Source organism: Ylistrum balloti, unplaced genomic scaffold (assembly GCF_031769215.1).
Source record: "Ylistrum balloti isolate Yb309-2 unplaced genomic scaffold, AGI_CSIRO_Ybal_v1 Utg370962, whole genome shotgun sequence".
Taxonomy (NCBI): Eukaryota; Metazoa; Mollusca; class Bivalvia; order Pectinida; family Pectinidae; genus Ylistrum; species Ylistrum balloti.
Genome location: NW_026782541.1, coordinates 46811 through 66609, shown reverse-complemented (window position 1 = coordinate 66609; position 19799 = coordinate 46811). Strand labels below are relative to the sequence as shown.

Here is a 19799-nt window from a genome sequence, read left to right as displayed (position 1 = left end):
TTTATTACCTGAAATAACAAGACCAAGTTTGACACATGAGACATAGAGACTTGGAATGAAGTTTACTTTATCCGTACTACATTTTTATATATAATTCATGAAGGCATTCTAATCAGTCTGGCTTGTGTTCTCTCCGACTAAATGTAGACAGGACTTGAATCGTCTCTTGAGACAGACATTGAACCTTTCCATTGGTCTTTGTATACAACAAAAGGGGATCTGAATGTATTGGTGATTATTACACTGGTTCATTCTACTCATCTCAAACAAAGTTTGTATTGGAAGTTTTATAAATGGAGCTGTTTTCAGATTAAGAAGTGTTCTGTATATGGGTCCCTTTTCTACCAATCCAAACTCTGATGTCCAGTCTTCCCTAGAATGTTCTGATAATTCAAAATAGCTTGTTAACACAATGTATAAGTAAATCTTAGTACAGCTTAACAACTGACTTCTAAACAAGTACTCTTATTTTTGTCTACAAAATTCTGCAAAATACATATCTAACTGTACAATGGCATTTCCTCATTATTAAGGTACATGTCTGCTGGCTTTTTTAGAGCTGACAACCAATTATTCTAATCTAATTTCATTACCGTAGCTTAAAGATCATAGCTACACCGTGATGCCTGCCTCTAAATAGTGTCTTACCAAATCATACATTTTCTGTTTCTTATTTCAAGCCAACAACATTTATCTGCACTAAAACAGAGATAATGAAACCTTTTTTCAATTCATTCAGATTTCAAACTATTTCACATCATGTCTACAAGGAATTTGAGGAAGATCTCAGTTTAAAGAGATTAATGTACATAAACTCAAATTTCTATTTTCTTCTATAATAAATAGGAGAGTCAGGCACAATATACTGGAACAATAGACAGACATTATACAAGGATAAACACACTTACAGAACATACCAGACAAAAGACAGACAGAATATCACAAAACACAACAAGACAGACATTATACAAGGATAAAACACACTTACAGAATATACCACACAATAGACAGACATTATACAAGGAAAAACACACTTACAGAATATACCAGACAAAAGACAGACATTATACAAGGATAAAACACACTTACAGAACATACCAGACAAAAGACAGACATTATACAAGGATAAAACATACTTACAGACCATACCAGACAAAAGACAAACAGAAATATAACAAGAAACAGTCAGACATTATATACCAGGACACTAGACAGAACTAGAACTATCATCCTGAGGAGGAGGATACCTAATACCAGCCAAAGACAGACATCATATCACAAAACACAACAAGACATTCATGATATAACAGAACACAATAAGACAGATACAATACAACAGAACACAACAAGACAGACACAATACAACAGAAAACAACAAGACAGACACAATACAACAGAAAACAACAAGACAACCACAACACAGGTGAACACAACAAGACAGATACAATACAACAGAAAACAACAAGACAGACACAATACAACAGAACACAACAAGACAACCACAACACAAGTGAACACAACAAGACAGACACAATACAACAGAATACAACAAGACAGACACAATACAACAGAACACAACAAGACAACCACAACACAAGTGAACACAACAAGACAGACACAATACAACAGAAAACAACAAGACAACCACAATACAACAGAACACAACAAGACAGACACAATACAACAGAATACAACAAGACAGACACAATACAACAGAACACAACAAGACAGACACAATACAACAGAATACAACAAGACAGACACAATACAAGTGAACACAACAAGACAGATACAATACAACAGAAAACAACAAGACAGACACAATACAACAGAACACAACAAGACAACCACAACACAAGTGAACACAACAAGACAGATACAATACAACAGAATACAACAAGACAGACACAATACAACAGAACACAACAAGACAACCACAACACAAGTGAACACAACAAGACAGACACAATACAACAGAACACAACAAGACAACCACAACACAAGTGAACACAACAAGACAGATACAATACAACAGAACACAACAAGACAGACACAATACAACAGAATACAACAAGACAGACACAATACAACAGAACACAACAAGACAGACACAATACAACAGAACACAACAAGACAGACACAATACAACAGAATACAACAAGACAGACACAATACAACAGAACACAACAAGACAGACACAATACAACAGAACACAACAAGACAGACACAATACAACAGAACACAACAAGTCTGATACAATACAACATAACACAACAAGACAGACATTATAGAACAGAACACAACAAAGACAGACACAATACTAGAACACTGACAAGTCAGAAAGGGCCCCGCTATGTGTTTGACCCTAATATAATAATCAGCTTCAGTTGAGTGTTACAATCCTTGTAAGCTATCAGAGTAAGTGGGAAGCATTTTTACATTACCCTCGACAACCTTGTGATGTTGTGCACAGAACTTGAAAGAGACAAGTTTTGGTGACAAAGGGCAATAACTCTGCAAATATTTGTTGTTGAAACTTGAAATTGGTTTTTGACACTCTGCATTCCTAAGATATATAAATATAGCAAGTTTGGTGAATGTCGTTCAAACAACATGGAAGTTATAGGCCGGACAAGTTTTGGTGACAAAGGGCCATAACTCTGCAAATTTTCGCTGTAGAAACTCGAAATGAGTATGTGACACTCCGTAATGTGAAGATATGTATGTATTTGTAGTTTCATAAAGATACCTGCAGTTGTCTCTGAGAAATGCCAGAAGAAAAAAAATGGACAGACAGACGGACAGACGGATGGACGGACGACCTGATTACTATAAGGCACCCGCACCCCACAACAAGACAAGACATTGTACAACAACAAGAAAAGGCGTCAACAGAACAAGAAAAAACAAGAGAACAAAGTAAGACATGTTAAAACACATAGAATACAACAAAGGTACATTATATTGCTTATTCAATACATATAGAAGAACAATAAAGGACACATATCTCATAGGAGAAAAAATAGATGGAGTTCCTACCACTCTGAATCAGTTAAATCCAGGATTTAATGCAATTTAAATGTTACTGTTGAGGTGTCTTGTTGTTTGTCCCTTTTTTTTTGTCTCTTGGGTATGATATAATGGCGTAATCAATTCACTAATTGTAAGCCCAAATATATCCTATTGTATTATTTGGTAGATCAATTGTATCAGCAGGAATCTGTCAGTATCAACTTATCCCTGTGCTGGGATAAAATAATTATAAAACCCCACAGTGTCAGGTACCCTGCAGGCAAACAGTTCAATCAATACATCCATCTTACTTCTATCTTACCAACTTTCTACCTAGGAAAATCAATGGATTTTTTTCATTCACATTTAATTCAAATTAAGAAAATTGTTATTGAAATCACAAAGCTATATCTCAAGCTACATCTACTGTTTCTGTATTGATGATTTGTCATTCTCCTACAAAAGATACTAACACATAAACATCAGATTGATTTACATCAACAAGATATGTAATGATGCCAGCGATTTATATATAGGGATTGTGTCCCTTGTGCAGATGACAATATTCATCAACAGCATTATCAATCTCACATTCATCAATCTTTACAGAATGTTCCATATAAAATCTCACAATGTCACCATTTCTAAATGTCTACTCTTTGTACAATATACCTGTAACAGTGAAGAACACTTATACCTGTAGGACAAATGTCACATTTAAGTACATTTCACTAACACCTGCTGGATAGGAGATGTCCCAGTAAGGTACATTTCACTAACACCTGCTGGATAGGAGATGTCCCAGTAAGGTACATAACACTTACACCTGCTGGACAGGAGATGTCCCAGTAAGGTACAAAACACTTACACCTGCTGGACAGGAAATGTCCCAGTAAGGTACATAACACTTACACCTGCTGGACAGGAGATGTCCCAGTAAGGTACATAACACTTACACCTGCTGGACAGGAAATGTCCCAGTAAGGTACATAACACTTACACCTGCTGGACAGGAGATGTCCCAGTAAGGTACATAACACTTACACCTGCTGGACAGGAGATGTCCCAGTAAGGTACATACCACTTATACCTGCTGGACAGGAGATGTCCCAGTAAGGTACATACCACTTATACCTGCTGGACAGGAGATGTCCCAGTAAGGTACATAACACTTACACCTGCTGGACAGGAGATGTCCTAGTAAGGTACATAACACTTACACCTGTTGGACAGGAGATGTCTCAGTAAGGTACATAACACTTACACCTGCTGGACAGGAGATGTCCTAGTAAGGTACATAACACTTACACCTGTTGGACAGGAGATGTCTCAGTAAGGTACATTACAGTTACACCTGCTGGACAGGAGATGTCCCAGTAAGGTACATTACAGTTACACCTGCTGGACAGGAGATGTCCCAGTAAGGTACATAACACTTTCACCTGCTGGACAGGAGATGTCCCAGTAAGGTACATAACACTTACACCTGCTGAACAGGAGATGTCCCAGTAAGGTACATAACACTTACACCTGCTGGACAGGAGGTATCATTTACAGACAATATACATGTTTAGAGATATTGTTGTGTAGAGGGTATCATTTACAGACAATATACATGTTTAGACAATAGATATTATGTTGTACCATACATCAGTTACAAACTGTTTACATATACTTTCCATATACCCTTATTTAGCTACAGAAAATTTATGTTTACAGATTGTTATGTACATCAGCTAGACAATCAGCATTTTGCAGAGATTTTTTCCTGTGTTACATCAGATTCAGACATTTATCATGCTCTCCACACCTTATTGTCTATTACCTTGCTAACTGTCATTATCAAGACTGATCACATCACTGCCTGACCATATAGCTACTGATACTAATCAGATACCAAAATATTAGCTATTTTGATAACAGGACAATGACTGATCAATGATCATGTTCCTGCCAATAGAACAATGAAAAGTCTAGTTCTCTTATTACATTTTTCTGTCATCTTCATGTGTAAGTTGTAAAGATAATGTCGATTTTTTTCTGATTTAAAGAAATTGTTTTCCTGTCACTCCCAGGTTATCATTAAAAATCCTTAATTTCTAAGTTTGTAAACACAGGAACAGGAGGAAAGCATTGTTCAGTATTAAGACTGTTTCCTTGATATTGCCTGCTGATGATAGGATACACTGGTCAACAACATAGTAAGCTGTCTGAAGTACTAAACCCATGATAACCATTAGGTAAGGATACTATGGATGATTAAATTGGTTGCTTTTCAAACACTAGAGAAATTTCTCAAGAAAACCTTAATAAACCTTGCCAGAATACTAACTCAATTCAACTCCTACGCCTAAAGTAGGTTAATTAACTGTTCTGTGTCCATGCTAGCCTGTAGAAGGAGAGTGATGCTATTGATTCTAAAGAATCACCAGAAACTTGTCCAATGACAACATCAATTTTTTGTCTTCTCTATTTATAACCATAGTCAAATTCTGGACTTCCACAAATACAGGTACAGAGATCCAAAGCAATTATGTACCTAGAAGAAATTACAGCTTTTTTTGTTTTTTGTTTTTATATATATATTCATACATGTAGGATAGAATTTTGAGTAACAAGGACCCAGATTGAAGTGTAATAACCAGTTGAAATGTAGTAACTGCTAAATAACTAATGGACATGAAGGGAAAATTTAAAAACAGTTGAAACTCATTATCTCGAAATTCATGGGAATTTGGAAAATATTTCCACTAAGCCAAATTTCAACTCAAACGAAGTTTATAAATAAGGTTGACGATATCAGTTTCCTGATGTTGATTATGGTTGTACAAAGTAGGGCTATGACAGCACACAAGCAGTGTAGTTTAATCTGTTTTTTCAAATGTCAGTAAATAAACAAATGAATTTAATTAGACTTCCTTCTTTTATTGTTTATTCATCCAAACAACAAAACATGGAATAACAACTCCAATCAAATGCATTTGTGCTCACGACGTTCCGCCCTGCACACGTGTACAATACCCTTACTGACCAAGCACATACACGTCATATATTCTACAGAATGACAATAAAACAAAATTAAAATTTGCTTTTGATATGCTAACAAAATGATGTATGAAGCTATAGATCATATCAATATGACTTTATTCCGAATAAATAAACATCAGAAAAAATGCAGGGCTGGAAAGTTGCTACATGTTAAAGAAAACATTGTACAAGTGCTAGACTTAACAAATCAGGCACAGATATAGACTCTATCCATGAAAAATACTTTCAGCGCTTTATTGTCCAAACACTAAATCTAACAAAGCTCCCAATCACAAGCTTACAATTAGTTTTTCTCAGAGTTGTGGGGATCAGATTTCGTTAAAATGTTCATACTGGTTTGACGGTTTCAATTTTATCATTCTTGAAGATGCACACAACCATTTTTAACAGGTAAGTCACTGCTACAGAATGGTGACACTAATTAAGAAACCAAACTTTAATTGGATCATTAAACAGGTAATTAATCGCCGTCATAAGCCATTACTTTGTGTATGTATGGACTGATTTCGTCTGCAGACTTGTCGATGTTTTGGCAAAAAATCATTTTGAGACAACAAGTGACTTTTCCCTTGCTTTACAATTGAAGGGACTGAAAAATTGCTTTGACTCAAGGGAAATTTCAACTCAACAAAATTTGAGTCGTCGAAACTAAGGTTACAAAAATATAGAAGGAAAAAATTGAGACTTGAAAATTATTTTGACTCAAACAGAATTTCAACTCAAGCAATTTTGAGAGAACGAGTTTCAACTGTACTTCAAATTTAATTGTACAGACTGAACAACTTAAGTGTTACTTACATTAAGCGTAAGTGTAAAAATTTTATCTTTCTCAGAAGATCAACATCAAAACAGATCTTAGCAGTTAATGTGAAACAGTACTGATTTAATTCTTCCTTTTCATTACATTTTTTTTGAGTCAGTCACTTTCCTGTTCAAGTCGACTGTCTGTTGGAATTGCTTGTCTGTTCGTGTCACTGTCTGTTGGAGTTTCCCATCTATTAGAGTCACCTGTCTGTTAAACAAAAAAGTCTGTTGGAGTTGCCTGTGTGATGGAGTTGCCTGTCTGTTGGAGTCACCTAATGTACTTGCGAAAGTAACTATCAGTGGCAGTCACCTAGTTCTCTGATGGAGTCAAGCTCTCTGTTGGAGTCATCTATCTGTGGAGGTTATCAGTCAGTTATTGAGTCACCTCAGATGCCTGTCAACTGTGCATTGGAGTCACCTTTGTGTTGTTGAGTCACCTGTCTGTCCGAGTCACAAGTTTATGTGATCAAATCATCTTCATATTAGAATCATCTGTCTTTTGAAATTACCTGTCTGTTGGAGTCATACATCTTTGAGTCACCTATCTGTTGGAGTCTAAATCCTGTTGGAGTCAAACTTTTGTCGGAGGCACCTTTTTTGTAGTTGCCACTCAGTTGGGTCAATATCTGTTTGACTAACCTGTATATAAAAGTCACTAAGTCAACCGTCTTTGGAAGTCACTTCATAATGTGAGACATAATAACGGTCAACTCTCTGTGGAATTCGCCTTTCTATTGGACTCATCTGCCTTTTTGGGTCACTTCTCTCTTGAATTAACAGGTGAAGTAGAAATGGAACTAAGTGCTTTGCATTGGATATCTTGTCCATAACATGGCAGTCAGTACAGTACCTTAGTGCCTGTTTTTGGTTGAACTCTACACATTATCAAGGAATTTTAAAGAATGTCCATTACCTTAACCTGATGAGAACATTATGCTATGATGTTTAGTCATAAAATGAAATTCTTATTTAGACCTAACGCAATGTTTACATTTCTTGACATGTACACCCGGTCGCTTAATGATCGGACCAGAATATTCTAATATATTTAATAATAACAGTCGTGAGCAAGTAATATAATACACTATTTTCAATACTTTTGAATTGGAATAACTACTTACGTATTAAACCCATCTTGCCTTTCGCTGTATGCACCTATGTATTCCACATAACATCTACACTTACTTGCACTGCTTAGTCGGCAGCCATTGATAAACATTAACTTTTCCTGCTCATAAATATTCATTAGCTGACATTGCATACACAACCATAACAAATGAGTTCGAAAATGACATCGTGTCGAAATATTACCTTTGTCATTTTTTACGATCATAAAAATCAATTTGAGGCTGAAATTTCGAAGAAGCTGTAAAAGGGTACTGTTTTCTTCAAGTTTTAGTTTTTGTTTTTTCGGGTATACAGTGCACGCAGGCGCAAAACATATTAAGTGCAACACTTCCGGTACGTTGCATGAGAGAGGTCGTGGAGAAGAACCGGTCATGCCTTTACCCGCAATAAAACTATTTTCCCTTGCTGTGAAAGAGCTGATTGGAAAACGAATCGCCAAACAAGTGAAGGAAACAGCTAAGAGTTCACCATGGATAAGACACAACGTGGTTGTGCCTTTAGCTCAATGTAAGTACTGATTGGGAATGACCCCTGGTAAAGAGTTCTACTTTCACTTTACCAGGACTGCATCACCGGCATTATCAGACCTGTTTTTTTATCCGATAAATCACACCATACCGTCTCGGGCATTTCATACATTGACTCATGACACTATACAAACTGTTTTGTTGATTTAAAATACATCAAGATAAGATAAACCTAAACACAAATTGACACTTATCTGTGTGATGAATACTATCTAAGTCTATTGGAGCACCAGAATATAACAGCATGTGCTAAATATAATAAATGAATGTCAACTAACTTGTGTCTGGTCACAACAATCTAATTTCATGGAATGTTATTCCATGCCAATGAACCACTACCAACAGGCAATTCTATATATTGTAAGGTCAGATCAAAGGAGGTAGGGTATGCTTATTGTAGCGGGGGACACTATGTCATGTTTAATTTTATGTGATGTAAAGCTGTCAATGCTTGCTTTTTTAGTCAGCTTTATACAGGTGTCCGTGTGTCATGTCTACTGTAGTGTATGTACCCTGTGTACCCGTGACCCCTTCATTGTTTTGTCCTGTCACCTGTTACCCGTTTTGTCGGAGGTCTATGTATATCACGTGCAAGTTCTCCTGTCTTGTTTTCCTTGCATTTTTCGTCCGTGTCTGGGGTGTTCTGTCTCTTGTGATGTGTTGTTCTAGCTGTCTCGTATTGTCATTTTAGGGTATAAGTTGTAGTGTGTTTAGTAATTTGGAGAGCGTTGGGTTGACTTCCAGAGGTGAAAACCTTCTCTGAGGTAGGTCTGGGGATATGTTAGGTTAATTAGACATCATTCGGGTAGGAAGCTATATAGCGGGGTGGAATAGTGAGGTGTTAGGTAGTAGGTAAGTTTATGTTTTCAGTATAGATTGGGATGTTGTTGTGTCTGTGTAGGCCTATGCTGTTGTCCTTGATTTACATTTGTTGTTAAATAAATTGTTAAATTTAGATTAGCAGTGTTTGTCCTTCGAAAACGCAAGCTGAACCCATCGAACCTGGGTTGACGGTGATACAGGGTGAATCGGGACCGGGTAACTGTTGACCCCCCCCCCCCCCCCCCTCTCCCTCCTGTTACACTTATTAATACCCGATTTCTTATACTGATAAACTGAAAGATGAATGACCATTCTGGTGAATAAGTAAGACAGTGAAATACTACAACCTAAATACTTGTACTGTGCCTTTGTATCTCCATGAACAGCAACATAAATTTTACATTTCCAAATATGGTAATTTAATGTGCATTTACACTCCATATGTGTTAACGATTAGGAAAAGACTCTGTACAAGAAAGTTCACATGAAGTGAAAGTGATTTATGTTTCAAGTAAAATATGTAATGATTTAATTATAACATCGATGACATTCCCATCTAACAATTGAACTAAAAGAATTAAAGACTGTAATGAGATTCAACTATGCAAAGTTGAAGCAGGAGTTTAGTCATTTGATTAGAAAATGCATTTCATTTTCATGAATTTTTATCGTTGTCATGCAATTTTTTTTCTATATACATCATTAGAATCTCTAGATGTGTCTACCTTATTTACATTCAGTAAACAAATGTATTTTATAACAGTAAGATTTGATTTATAGTTCAATATAGGCCATAATAACCCTGATGTTCTCCAATACCTTACTATCACCTGAAAGTATTCAAAATAGAACACTCCGTGATTATGATTTAGGGTTATTAAATTGAATATTTAATTTTGATATATGATATGTTGAAGTTCAATTCAAATTATAAATTAATATAATTTTCACTTTTACCACATTTACATCCAATATACGATCCTCTGTTAAAACTTTGTCACTGTTGTGTACATCTTTTTGAGGCACAGCATCTCAAAGGATTAGGTGACTTCAAAAGCTGTCACGTTATATTTTCATTGAAATGCTAAAGGGAGTATGATGATCTACTGAAATAAACATTTACTATCTAAGTTATAAAGTATTCGATTATTAGAGTTTATGTTTTCATTGGTCAAGCATTTCAATAAATGGAATATGGTAAGACTTTTTCCCATAAATTGCACTAGAAATTTTCTCATAACAATATGCTGTGAAAATTTTCCCTTCAACTTGCACTTTTGAAATTGTCTGGTAATATGCATGTCAATTTCCTCCACAAGTTGTGTGAAAAAATTGCAATACAGTGCCTCAGTGTTCAGCATATTTCTGCATATTTTCATAATCATACTTATATTTTTTACTATCCAAAAGACCTAGACCTATTTTACTTAAATCCTCCCAAGAAGAAGCCCATGTAAATGTTGGTGGGTTCCCAATTATTTGTTCATATCATTGAAGATTTATTGTTGCAATTCTTCCTATATGGTTTATGAAATTGCTCCATAACTCATAAAGATATGTGAATTTTCTCAAAAACTGTCAAATTTGATGATGACTTTTAAATTCTTACTTTAAAGTAACGTTGTCATCTGTATAATAATCATGAAATTTATAGAGGGTCTTGTTTTACTGTACAATATAAGAATAAGTCTTTAGAATGACATGTTCTAACTCACTTGAACTAATTCCCTAAATACAGCATTGGAAATTTTGGAACAACACACCTAATTGGACATTAAAGTTGAAGATGTATGAATGTTTAGTATTTGGTTTCACTTTGTAAAATTTCGAGAGGTCCTGTATTACATTGGACATTACAATAAGAGAAAAGGTCTGTAAAGCATCAGTCATGTTCGATTTTCAGCTAAAAGTAATAGGTGTGTGATTATTTTTAACGTTTTGCAGTAATATGCCAATGATATCTTATGGAATACTATTAACTCTAAACAACCATCAAAGTGACGTGAAATATGAAAACACTTCAAAGTAAATGAAAAAAAAAAGAGAAATTTTTATCTATAAATTTATAAATTTTTCTTGTACACCTCATCACCAACATTGTATAACAAGTCTCACAGACCCCATCACTTACATTGTATAACAAGTCTCACAGACCTCATCACCAACATTGTATAACAAGTCTCACAGACCCCATCACTTACATTGTATAACAAGTCTCACAGACCTCATCACCAACATTGTATAACAAGTCTCACAGACCTCATCACCAACATTGTATAACAAGTCTCACAGACCTCATCACCAACATTGTATATCAAGTCTCACAGTCCCCATCACCAACATTGTATAACAAGTCTCACAGACCCCATCACCAACATTGTATAACAAGTCTCACAGACCCCATCACCAACATTGTATAACAAGTCTCACAGTCCCCATCACCAACATTGTATAACAAGTCTCACAGTCCCCATCACCAACATTGTATAACAAGTCTCACAGACCTCATCACCAACATTGTATAACAAGTCTCACAATCGCCATCACTTACATTGTATAACAAGTCTCACAGACCCCATCACCAACATTGTATAACAAGTCTCACAATCGCCATCACTTACATTGTATAACAAGTCTCACAGACCCCATCACCAACATTGTATAACAAGTCTCACAGTCCCCATCACCAACATTGTATAACAAGTCTCACAGACCTCATCACTTATATTGTATAACAAGTCTCACAGACCCCATCACCAACATTGTATAACAAGTCTCACAGTCCCCATCACCAACATTGTATAACAAGTCTCACAGACCTCATCACCAACATTGTATAACAAGTCTCACAGACCCCATCACCAACATTGTATAACAAGTCTCACAGACCTCATCACCAACATTGTATAACAAGTCTCACAGACCCCATCACCAACATTGTATAACAAGTCTCACAGTCCCCATCACCAACATTGTATAACAAGTCTCACAGACCTCATCACCAACATTGTATAAAAAGTCTCACAGACCCCATCACCAACATTGTATAACAAGTCTCACAGACCTCATCACCAACATTGTATAACAAGTCTCACAGACCCCATCACCAACATTGTATAACAAGTCTCACAGACCCCATCACCAACATTGTATAACAAGTCTCACAGTCCCCATCACCAACATTGTATAACAAGTCTCACAGTCCCCATCACCAACATTGTATAACAAGTCTCACAGACCCCATCACCAACATTGTATAACAAGTCTCACAATCGCCATCACTTACATTGTATAACAAGTCTCACAGACCCCATCACCAACATTGTATAACAAGTCTCACAATCGCCATCACTTACATTGTATAACAAGTCTCACAGACCCCATCACCAACATTGTATAACAAGTCTCACAGTCCCCATCACCAACATTGTATAACAAGTCTCACAGACCTCATCACTTATATTGTATAACAAGTCTCACAGACCCCATCACCAACATTGTATAACAAGTCTCACAGTCCCCATCACCAACATTGTATAACAAGTCTCACAGACCTCATCACTTACATTGTATAACAAGTCTCACAGTCCCCATCACCTACTTTTTCTGGAATTTCATTTTGATAAAAGCAAGGCTGTGAGTAATTTGATCACAGACTTAAATGATCCATGTGCAGAATATAGGCAGGTAACAGTTGGCCTCACTGGACATCACAACTTACCTATTAACCTCTTGTGGTGGTAGGCCACTATCATGTCACTGGTTACTCCGGTGAGGTTAGAAAATTCACTTGTTAATCCAGTTACATTTGACAAATCACTAATATCTCCAGTCTGGTTAGTAAAGTCACTGGTAATGCCAGTTACATTTGACAATTCACTAATAACACCAGTCCCGTTAGACAGTATATTTGTAAATCCAGTCAAATTTGATACGTTGCTCAAGGTGGTCACACTTGACATGATCAGTGTTGTTAACTGTCCCTTGAAAAGTTTAGATTTGTTCGGTTTGTCTCAAATTCTCAGCACAACACACTATCAGTGTGTGGAGGACGTTTATGGCTGGGATGATTCCTACCTATACTGTATCTTCCTGTGTCGACTATTGATTAATTTACCTTTTTGTATGTATACAATGTACAGGGGGCTGATTTCAAATTAATGTATGTATGTTAATTTTTTGTTGCTGTGTTAATTGGATCAGATCAGCATCATGCAACAAGAGGTAGACAAACAATAGTGAGTGATCCATCTCATTCATTGATACTGTGTTCTCACAATCAGTTGGAACATTTTCACCCATACTGTATCCCAGTCAGACCAATAAAAACCATTCAACCATGCCATTGGTTGATTCTGCATCTGGTTACAGAGAAAAGCAGTAATCGAAAGGCATGCTCTTTAAAACATTCAGAAGAATGGGGTAAAGTACAAATCTATAACTGAGGATTTACAGTACAAGTATATATGTTGTCTGTGTGTGGTCGATAGGTATAAACATATGTATTTACAACTGACTCAACTGATTCAGGACCTGGCTGTGCAAGCCTGTGAGAATAAATCTTCTGAGACATCTCCTATCAATTATTGCAATATTATGTAACCCGATATCCTATGACGCTGACCCCAGTAGAACTCAATCAGGTATTGGTTTTATTGATTTTTAAGGTTTTTGCATCTTTGTCACCATAAACAGCTGTTTTTTCTGATTTTATAAATGTATTCTATCTCTTCATTATCTTCAGGTTCTCTTCTTATCAATGTGTTTGTAAATAATGAACTGAACTGATAATTAACCAAATATTAAAACCTATGGCTAATAACTCACTGGCAACAATTCACCTTTACAAAACACATACCAACAGCAATACCACTCTGCCCCAACTCACTTACAACAGCACCCCTCTGCCCCAACTCACTTACAACAGTACCCCTCTGCCCCAACTCACTTACAGCAGTAGCCCTCTGCCCCAACTCACTTACAGCAGTAGCCCTCTGCACCAACTCACTTACAGCAGTAGCCCTCTGCCCCAACACACTTACATCAATACACCTCTACCCCAACACACTTACATCAAAACATCTCTACCCCAACACACTTACATCAATACACCTCTACCCCAACACACTTACATCAAAACATCTCTACCCCAACACACTTACATCAATACATCTCTACCCCAACACACTTACATCAATACACCTCTACCCCAACACACTTACATCAATACATCTCTACCCCAACACACTTACATCAATACACCTCTACCCCAACACACTTACATCAATACACCTCTACCCCAACACACTTACATCAATACACCTCTACCCCAACACACTTACATCAAAACATCTCTACCCCAACACACTTACATCAATACACCTCTACCCCAACACACTTACATCAAAACATCTCTACCCCAACACACTTACATCAATACATCTCTACCCCAACACACTTACATCAATACACCTCTACCCCAACACACTTACATCAATACATCTCTACCCCAACACACTTACATCAATACACCTCTACCCCAACACACTTACATCAATACACCTCTACCCCAACACACTTACATCAATACACCTCTACCCCAACACACTTACATCAAAACATCTCTACCCCAACACACTTACATCAATACACCTCTACCCCAACACACATACAGCAATTCTCATCTCTCAATCAACTCATCTTTATTTTAAACCTACCAGTAGAGTTTGGCTAATTATGCCTTTTGGTGTAAATACTTCACTTTGTTTCAAAACTAACCTGTTCTTCTTTAAATAAACAAAACTCCCCCTGGCTCTGTTCATGCTTAAGTTTTTTTCTCTTTTCTTTTATCTTTTTTTTTTTTTTGTTGTAGTTTACACCAGATCAACAGTCAAGATAAGGAGTCGTCTGCTTGGTATCGGGGAAGTAAAGTCTGTACAACCAGTCAGTGAGGATCGAGCGGTGGAACTGGCTGGAGACTTCGCTGGAGAAATAACAATTATTCTTATTGCTGCTGGCCTTATTTTCTTTGAAATAAATAGACAGAACAAGAAAGTGGAGACAGCTAATGATGCGACGAGAGAAATCATCGAGTCTCTGAAGGACAAAGTAGAGGAGTTGGAACTATGTGTGAAAAAGCTTGATCTTAAAACTGAAAAAATGGAAGCAGAAATGAAAAATTTAAATACAACATTGTTTTATTCTAAACACGGAATTACAAGTAAAGTTTTATCAGTTAAAAAAGAACAGAATACTGAAGAAAATGTGAAATCGAAGTCATGATCAAAAAGAATTTAAATTAAACGAGTATGAAAGGCTAAAATGTGCTGGTACAATTTCTGTGATAATTCTGATGAAAGTGAGTGAATTTCTGTCATCTAAAATTGGATTTGAAGTTGCTTGGCTAAGAGGAGACTCACTCATTCTGTTTTGTTTACTGGTTTATTCTGGGCATTATAATCTTGTCAGGTGATCTCTCTCAGTAGTCAACAGATTATTAAAAGTTATGTTGCTATACACTGATTGGAAAGCCTCTGTTTGAATCAATGAGGAACGATAGGATATTCTCGTTCCTCCTTTTGACTGATATGACTGTATTATTATGGACTTGCACTTTATTTTACATCAATATCAGTTTAAACAACTGAGAGGTTCCTTTTCTGTTGTCTGTGACTGTTGGTGGGCTTTAGGACCATACTGACATGGTCTGTGACTGTTGGTAGGCTTAAGGACCATACTGACATGGTCTGTGACTGTCGGTGGGCTTTAGGACCATACTGACATGGTCTGTGACTGTCGGTGGGCTTTAGGACCAAACTGACACGGTCTGTGACTGTCGGTGGGCTTTAGGACCATACTGACATGGTCTGTGACTGTCGGTGGGCTTTAGGACCATACTGACACGGTCTGTGACTGTCGGTGGGCTTTAGGACCATACTGACACGGTCTGTGACTGTCGGTGGGCTTTAGGACCATACTGACACGGTCTGTGACTGTCGGTGGGCTTTAGGACCATACTGACACGGTCTGTGACTGTCGGTGGGCTTTAGGACCATACTGACACGGTCTGTGACTGTCGGTGGGCTTTAGGACCATACTGACACGGTCTGTGACTGTCGGTGGGCTTTAGGACCATACTGACACGGTCTGTGACTGTCGGTGGGCTTTAGGACCATACTGACACGGTCTGTGACTGTCGGTGGGCTTTAGGACCATACTGACACGGTCTGTGACTGTCGGTGGGCTTTAGGACCATACTGACACGGTCTGTGACTGTCGGTGGGCTTTAGGACCATACTGACACGGTCTGTGACTGTCGGTGGGCTTTAGGACCATACTGACACGGTCTGTGACTGTCGGTGGGCTTTAGGACCAAACTGACACGGTCTGTGACTGTCGGTGGGCTTTAGGACCAAACTGACACGGTCTGTGACTGTCGGTGGGCTTTAGGACCATACTGACATGGTCTGTGACTGTCGGTGGGCTTTAGGACCATACTGACATGGTCTGTGACTGTCGGTGGGCTTTAGGACCATACTGACATGGTCTGTGACTGTCGGTGGGCTTTAGGACCATACTGACATGGTCTGTGACTGTTGGTGGGCTTTAGGATCATACTGATATGGTACTCTGATACTCATATATTTGTTACGAGAATAGAATAGAAGCTCTTATAACACAACCATTAGAAGATTAGAGTGTGACGTTTCCATGACTACACGTCCATCTTCATCAGATAAATGACTAGTATGGAGTGTACTAGCGCTGACATACTAAGTGTATGAAACGGTAAGAATCTACCAACTTTTTTGGCTGGACTATAATCCTACATACTATAAGGTCAAAAATAGTGTGATGATATGAAAAACAGGTTATGGAAATGAGAAAAGTACACAAGCTGGTAACAATGTACTGTAGTTTCAAACAAAGAGTTGAGAGTTTTTATATGCCAGTTACTTTTTGTAGAGTAGAGAGTCATTCATGAATGTCTGTATATGTGGGTATGTAAGGGTAAAACGTTTTGATATTCCTGGTGATATTTTTGAAGTAGAGTCATTTGTTGTCCTTGTCATGTGGTTGTGTCATGAATAGGAAACTCCAGCATTTAAAAAAAAAGGCACAAACATAATACAATTTTGAAAAATTGTCTGTATTTAAGAACTATCATAATTTTAAGGCAAATACCTGGTGTTCATTTAAAATTTCCTTATGAAGGTTACTCGATTTTATCTCTTTACATTTTAATGTTGTTTATTATTATATAATTTGGAGTCAATGATCAGAAATAAAAGAATGTCAGCTGTGGCCTTTGATGTTAATGATCTTGAATAAAAGATGAATGAAACAATCCAAAAACACAGACTCTCATTGCCTAGTCCATTCCATTATTGAAACATTCCTGTCAGAAATATTATAGAATCACCTGTATTGTTGTGGTCTAATATCAAAGTTTTAACACATTGTCATCTCATATCAAAGTTTTAACACACCTGTCATCTAATATCAAAGTTTTAACACACCTGTCATCTAATATCAAAGTTTTAACACACCTGTAATCTCATATCAAAGTTTTAACACACCTGTCATCTGATATCAAAGTTTTAACACACCTGTAATCTCATATCAAAGTTTTAACACACCTGTCATCTAATATCAAAGTTTTAACACACCTGTCATCTAATATCAAAAGTTTTAACACTTCTGTCATCTAATATAAAAAATTTAATACTTCTGTCATCTAATATCAAAAGTTTTAACACACCTGTCATCTAATATCAAAGTTTTAACACACCTGTAATCTCATATCAAAGTTTTAACACACCTGTCATCTGATATCAAAGTTTTAACACACCTGTCATCTGATATCAAAGTTTTAACACACCTGTAATCTCATATCAAAGTTTTAACACACCTGTCATCTAATATCAAAGTTTTAACACACCTGTCATCTAATATCAAAAGTTTTAACACTTCTGTCATCTAATATAAAAAATTTAATACTTCTGTCATCTAATATCAAAGTTTTAACACACCTGTCATCTCATATCAAAGTTTTATCACTTCTGTCATCTAATATCAAAATTTTAATACTTCTGTCATCTAATATCAAAATTTTAACATACCTGTCATCTAATATCAAAGATTTAACACACCTGTAATCTGTTTTCAAAGTTTTAACACACCTGTCATCTAATATTAAAGGTTTAATATACCTGTCATCTAATATCAAAGTTTTAACACACCTGTCATCTAATATCAATGTTTTAACACACCTGTCATTTGATATATCTATTTATGTTCTGATACAGCCTTGTGTATATCTACTGATGTTCTGATACAGCCTTGTCTATATCTACTGATGTTCTGATACAGCCTTGTCTATATCTACTGATGTTCTGATACAGCCTTGTCTGTATCTACTGATGTTCTGATACAGCCTTGTCTATCTACTGATGTTCTGATACAGCCTTGTCTATATCTACTGATGTTCTGATACAGCCTTGTCTATATCTACTGATGTTCTGATACAGCCTTGTCCATATCTACTGATGTTCTGATACAGCTTTGTCTATCTACTGATGTTCTGATACAGCCTTGTCTATATCTACTGATGTTCTGATACAGCCTTGTCTATATCTACTGATGTTCTGATACAGCCTTGTCTATATCTACTGATGTTCTGATACAGCCTTGTCTATATCTACTGATGTTCTGATACAGCCTTGTCTATATCTACTGATGTTCTGATACAGCCTTGTCTATATCTACTGATGTTCTGATACAGCCTTGTCTATATCTACTGATGTTCTGATACAGCCTTGTCTATATCTACTGATGTTCTGATACAGCCTTGTCTATATCTACTGATGTTCTGATACAGCCTTGTCTATATCTACTGATGTTCTGATACAGCGTTGTCTATATCTACTGATGTTCTGATACAGCTTTGTCTATCTACTGATGTTCTGATACAGCCTTGTCTATATCTACTGATGTTCTGATACAGCTTTGTCTATCTACTGATGTTCTGATACAGCCTTGTCTATATCTACTGATGTTCTGATACAGCTTTGTCTATCTACTGATGTTCTGATACAGCCTTGTCTATATCTACTGATGTTCTGATACAGCCTTGTCTATATCTACTGATGTTCTGATACAGCTTTGTCTATATCTACTGATGTTCTGATACAGCCTTGTCTATCTACTTTCTGATACAGCCTTGTCTATCTACTGATGTTCTGACACGGCTTTGTCTATATCTACTGATGTTTTGATACAGCCTTGTCTATATCTACTGATGTTCTGATACAGCCTTGTCTATCTACTTTCTGATACAGCCTTGTCTATCTACTGATGTTCTGACACGGCTTTGTCTATATCTACTGATGTTTTGATACAGCCTTGTCTATATCTACTGATGTTCTGATACAGCCTTGTCTATATCTACTGATGTTC

General features: G+C 36.7%; 1 protein-coding gene across 1 annotated transcript; it reads left to right on the top strand.

Moving 5' to 3' along the window:
* The first annotated feature begins 8359 nt into the window (after positions 1-8359).
* Positions 8360-15855, top strand: LOC132559738 (putative OPA3-like protein CG13603). Its single transcript, XM_060224364.1, has 2 exons — positions 8360-8499; positions 15214-15855. The coding sequence occupies exons 1-2, from the start codon at positions 8364-8366 to the stop codon at positions 15621-15623; spliced, it is 546 nt and encodes a 181-aa protein (XP_060080347.1). The 5' UTR covers positions 8360-8363; the 3' UTR covers positions 15624-15855.
* The last annotated feature ends 3944 nt before the right edge of the window (positions 15856-19799 follow it).

What these genes read in the sequence shown, in the direction of transcription:
- LOC132559738 (XM_060224364.1), top strand. Translation starts at nt 8,364, where the DNA reads ATGCCTTTACCCGCAATAAAACTATTTTCCCTTGCTGTGAAAGAGCTG. An exon ending in GGTTGTGCCTTTAGCTCAAT is followed by an intron (nt 8,500 to 15,213) that starts GTAAGTACTGAT and finishes TTTTTGTTGTAG; the next exon opens with TTTACACCAGATCAACAGTC.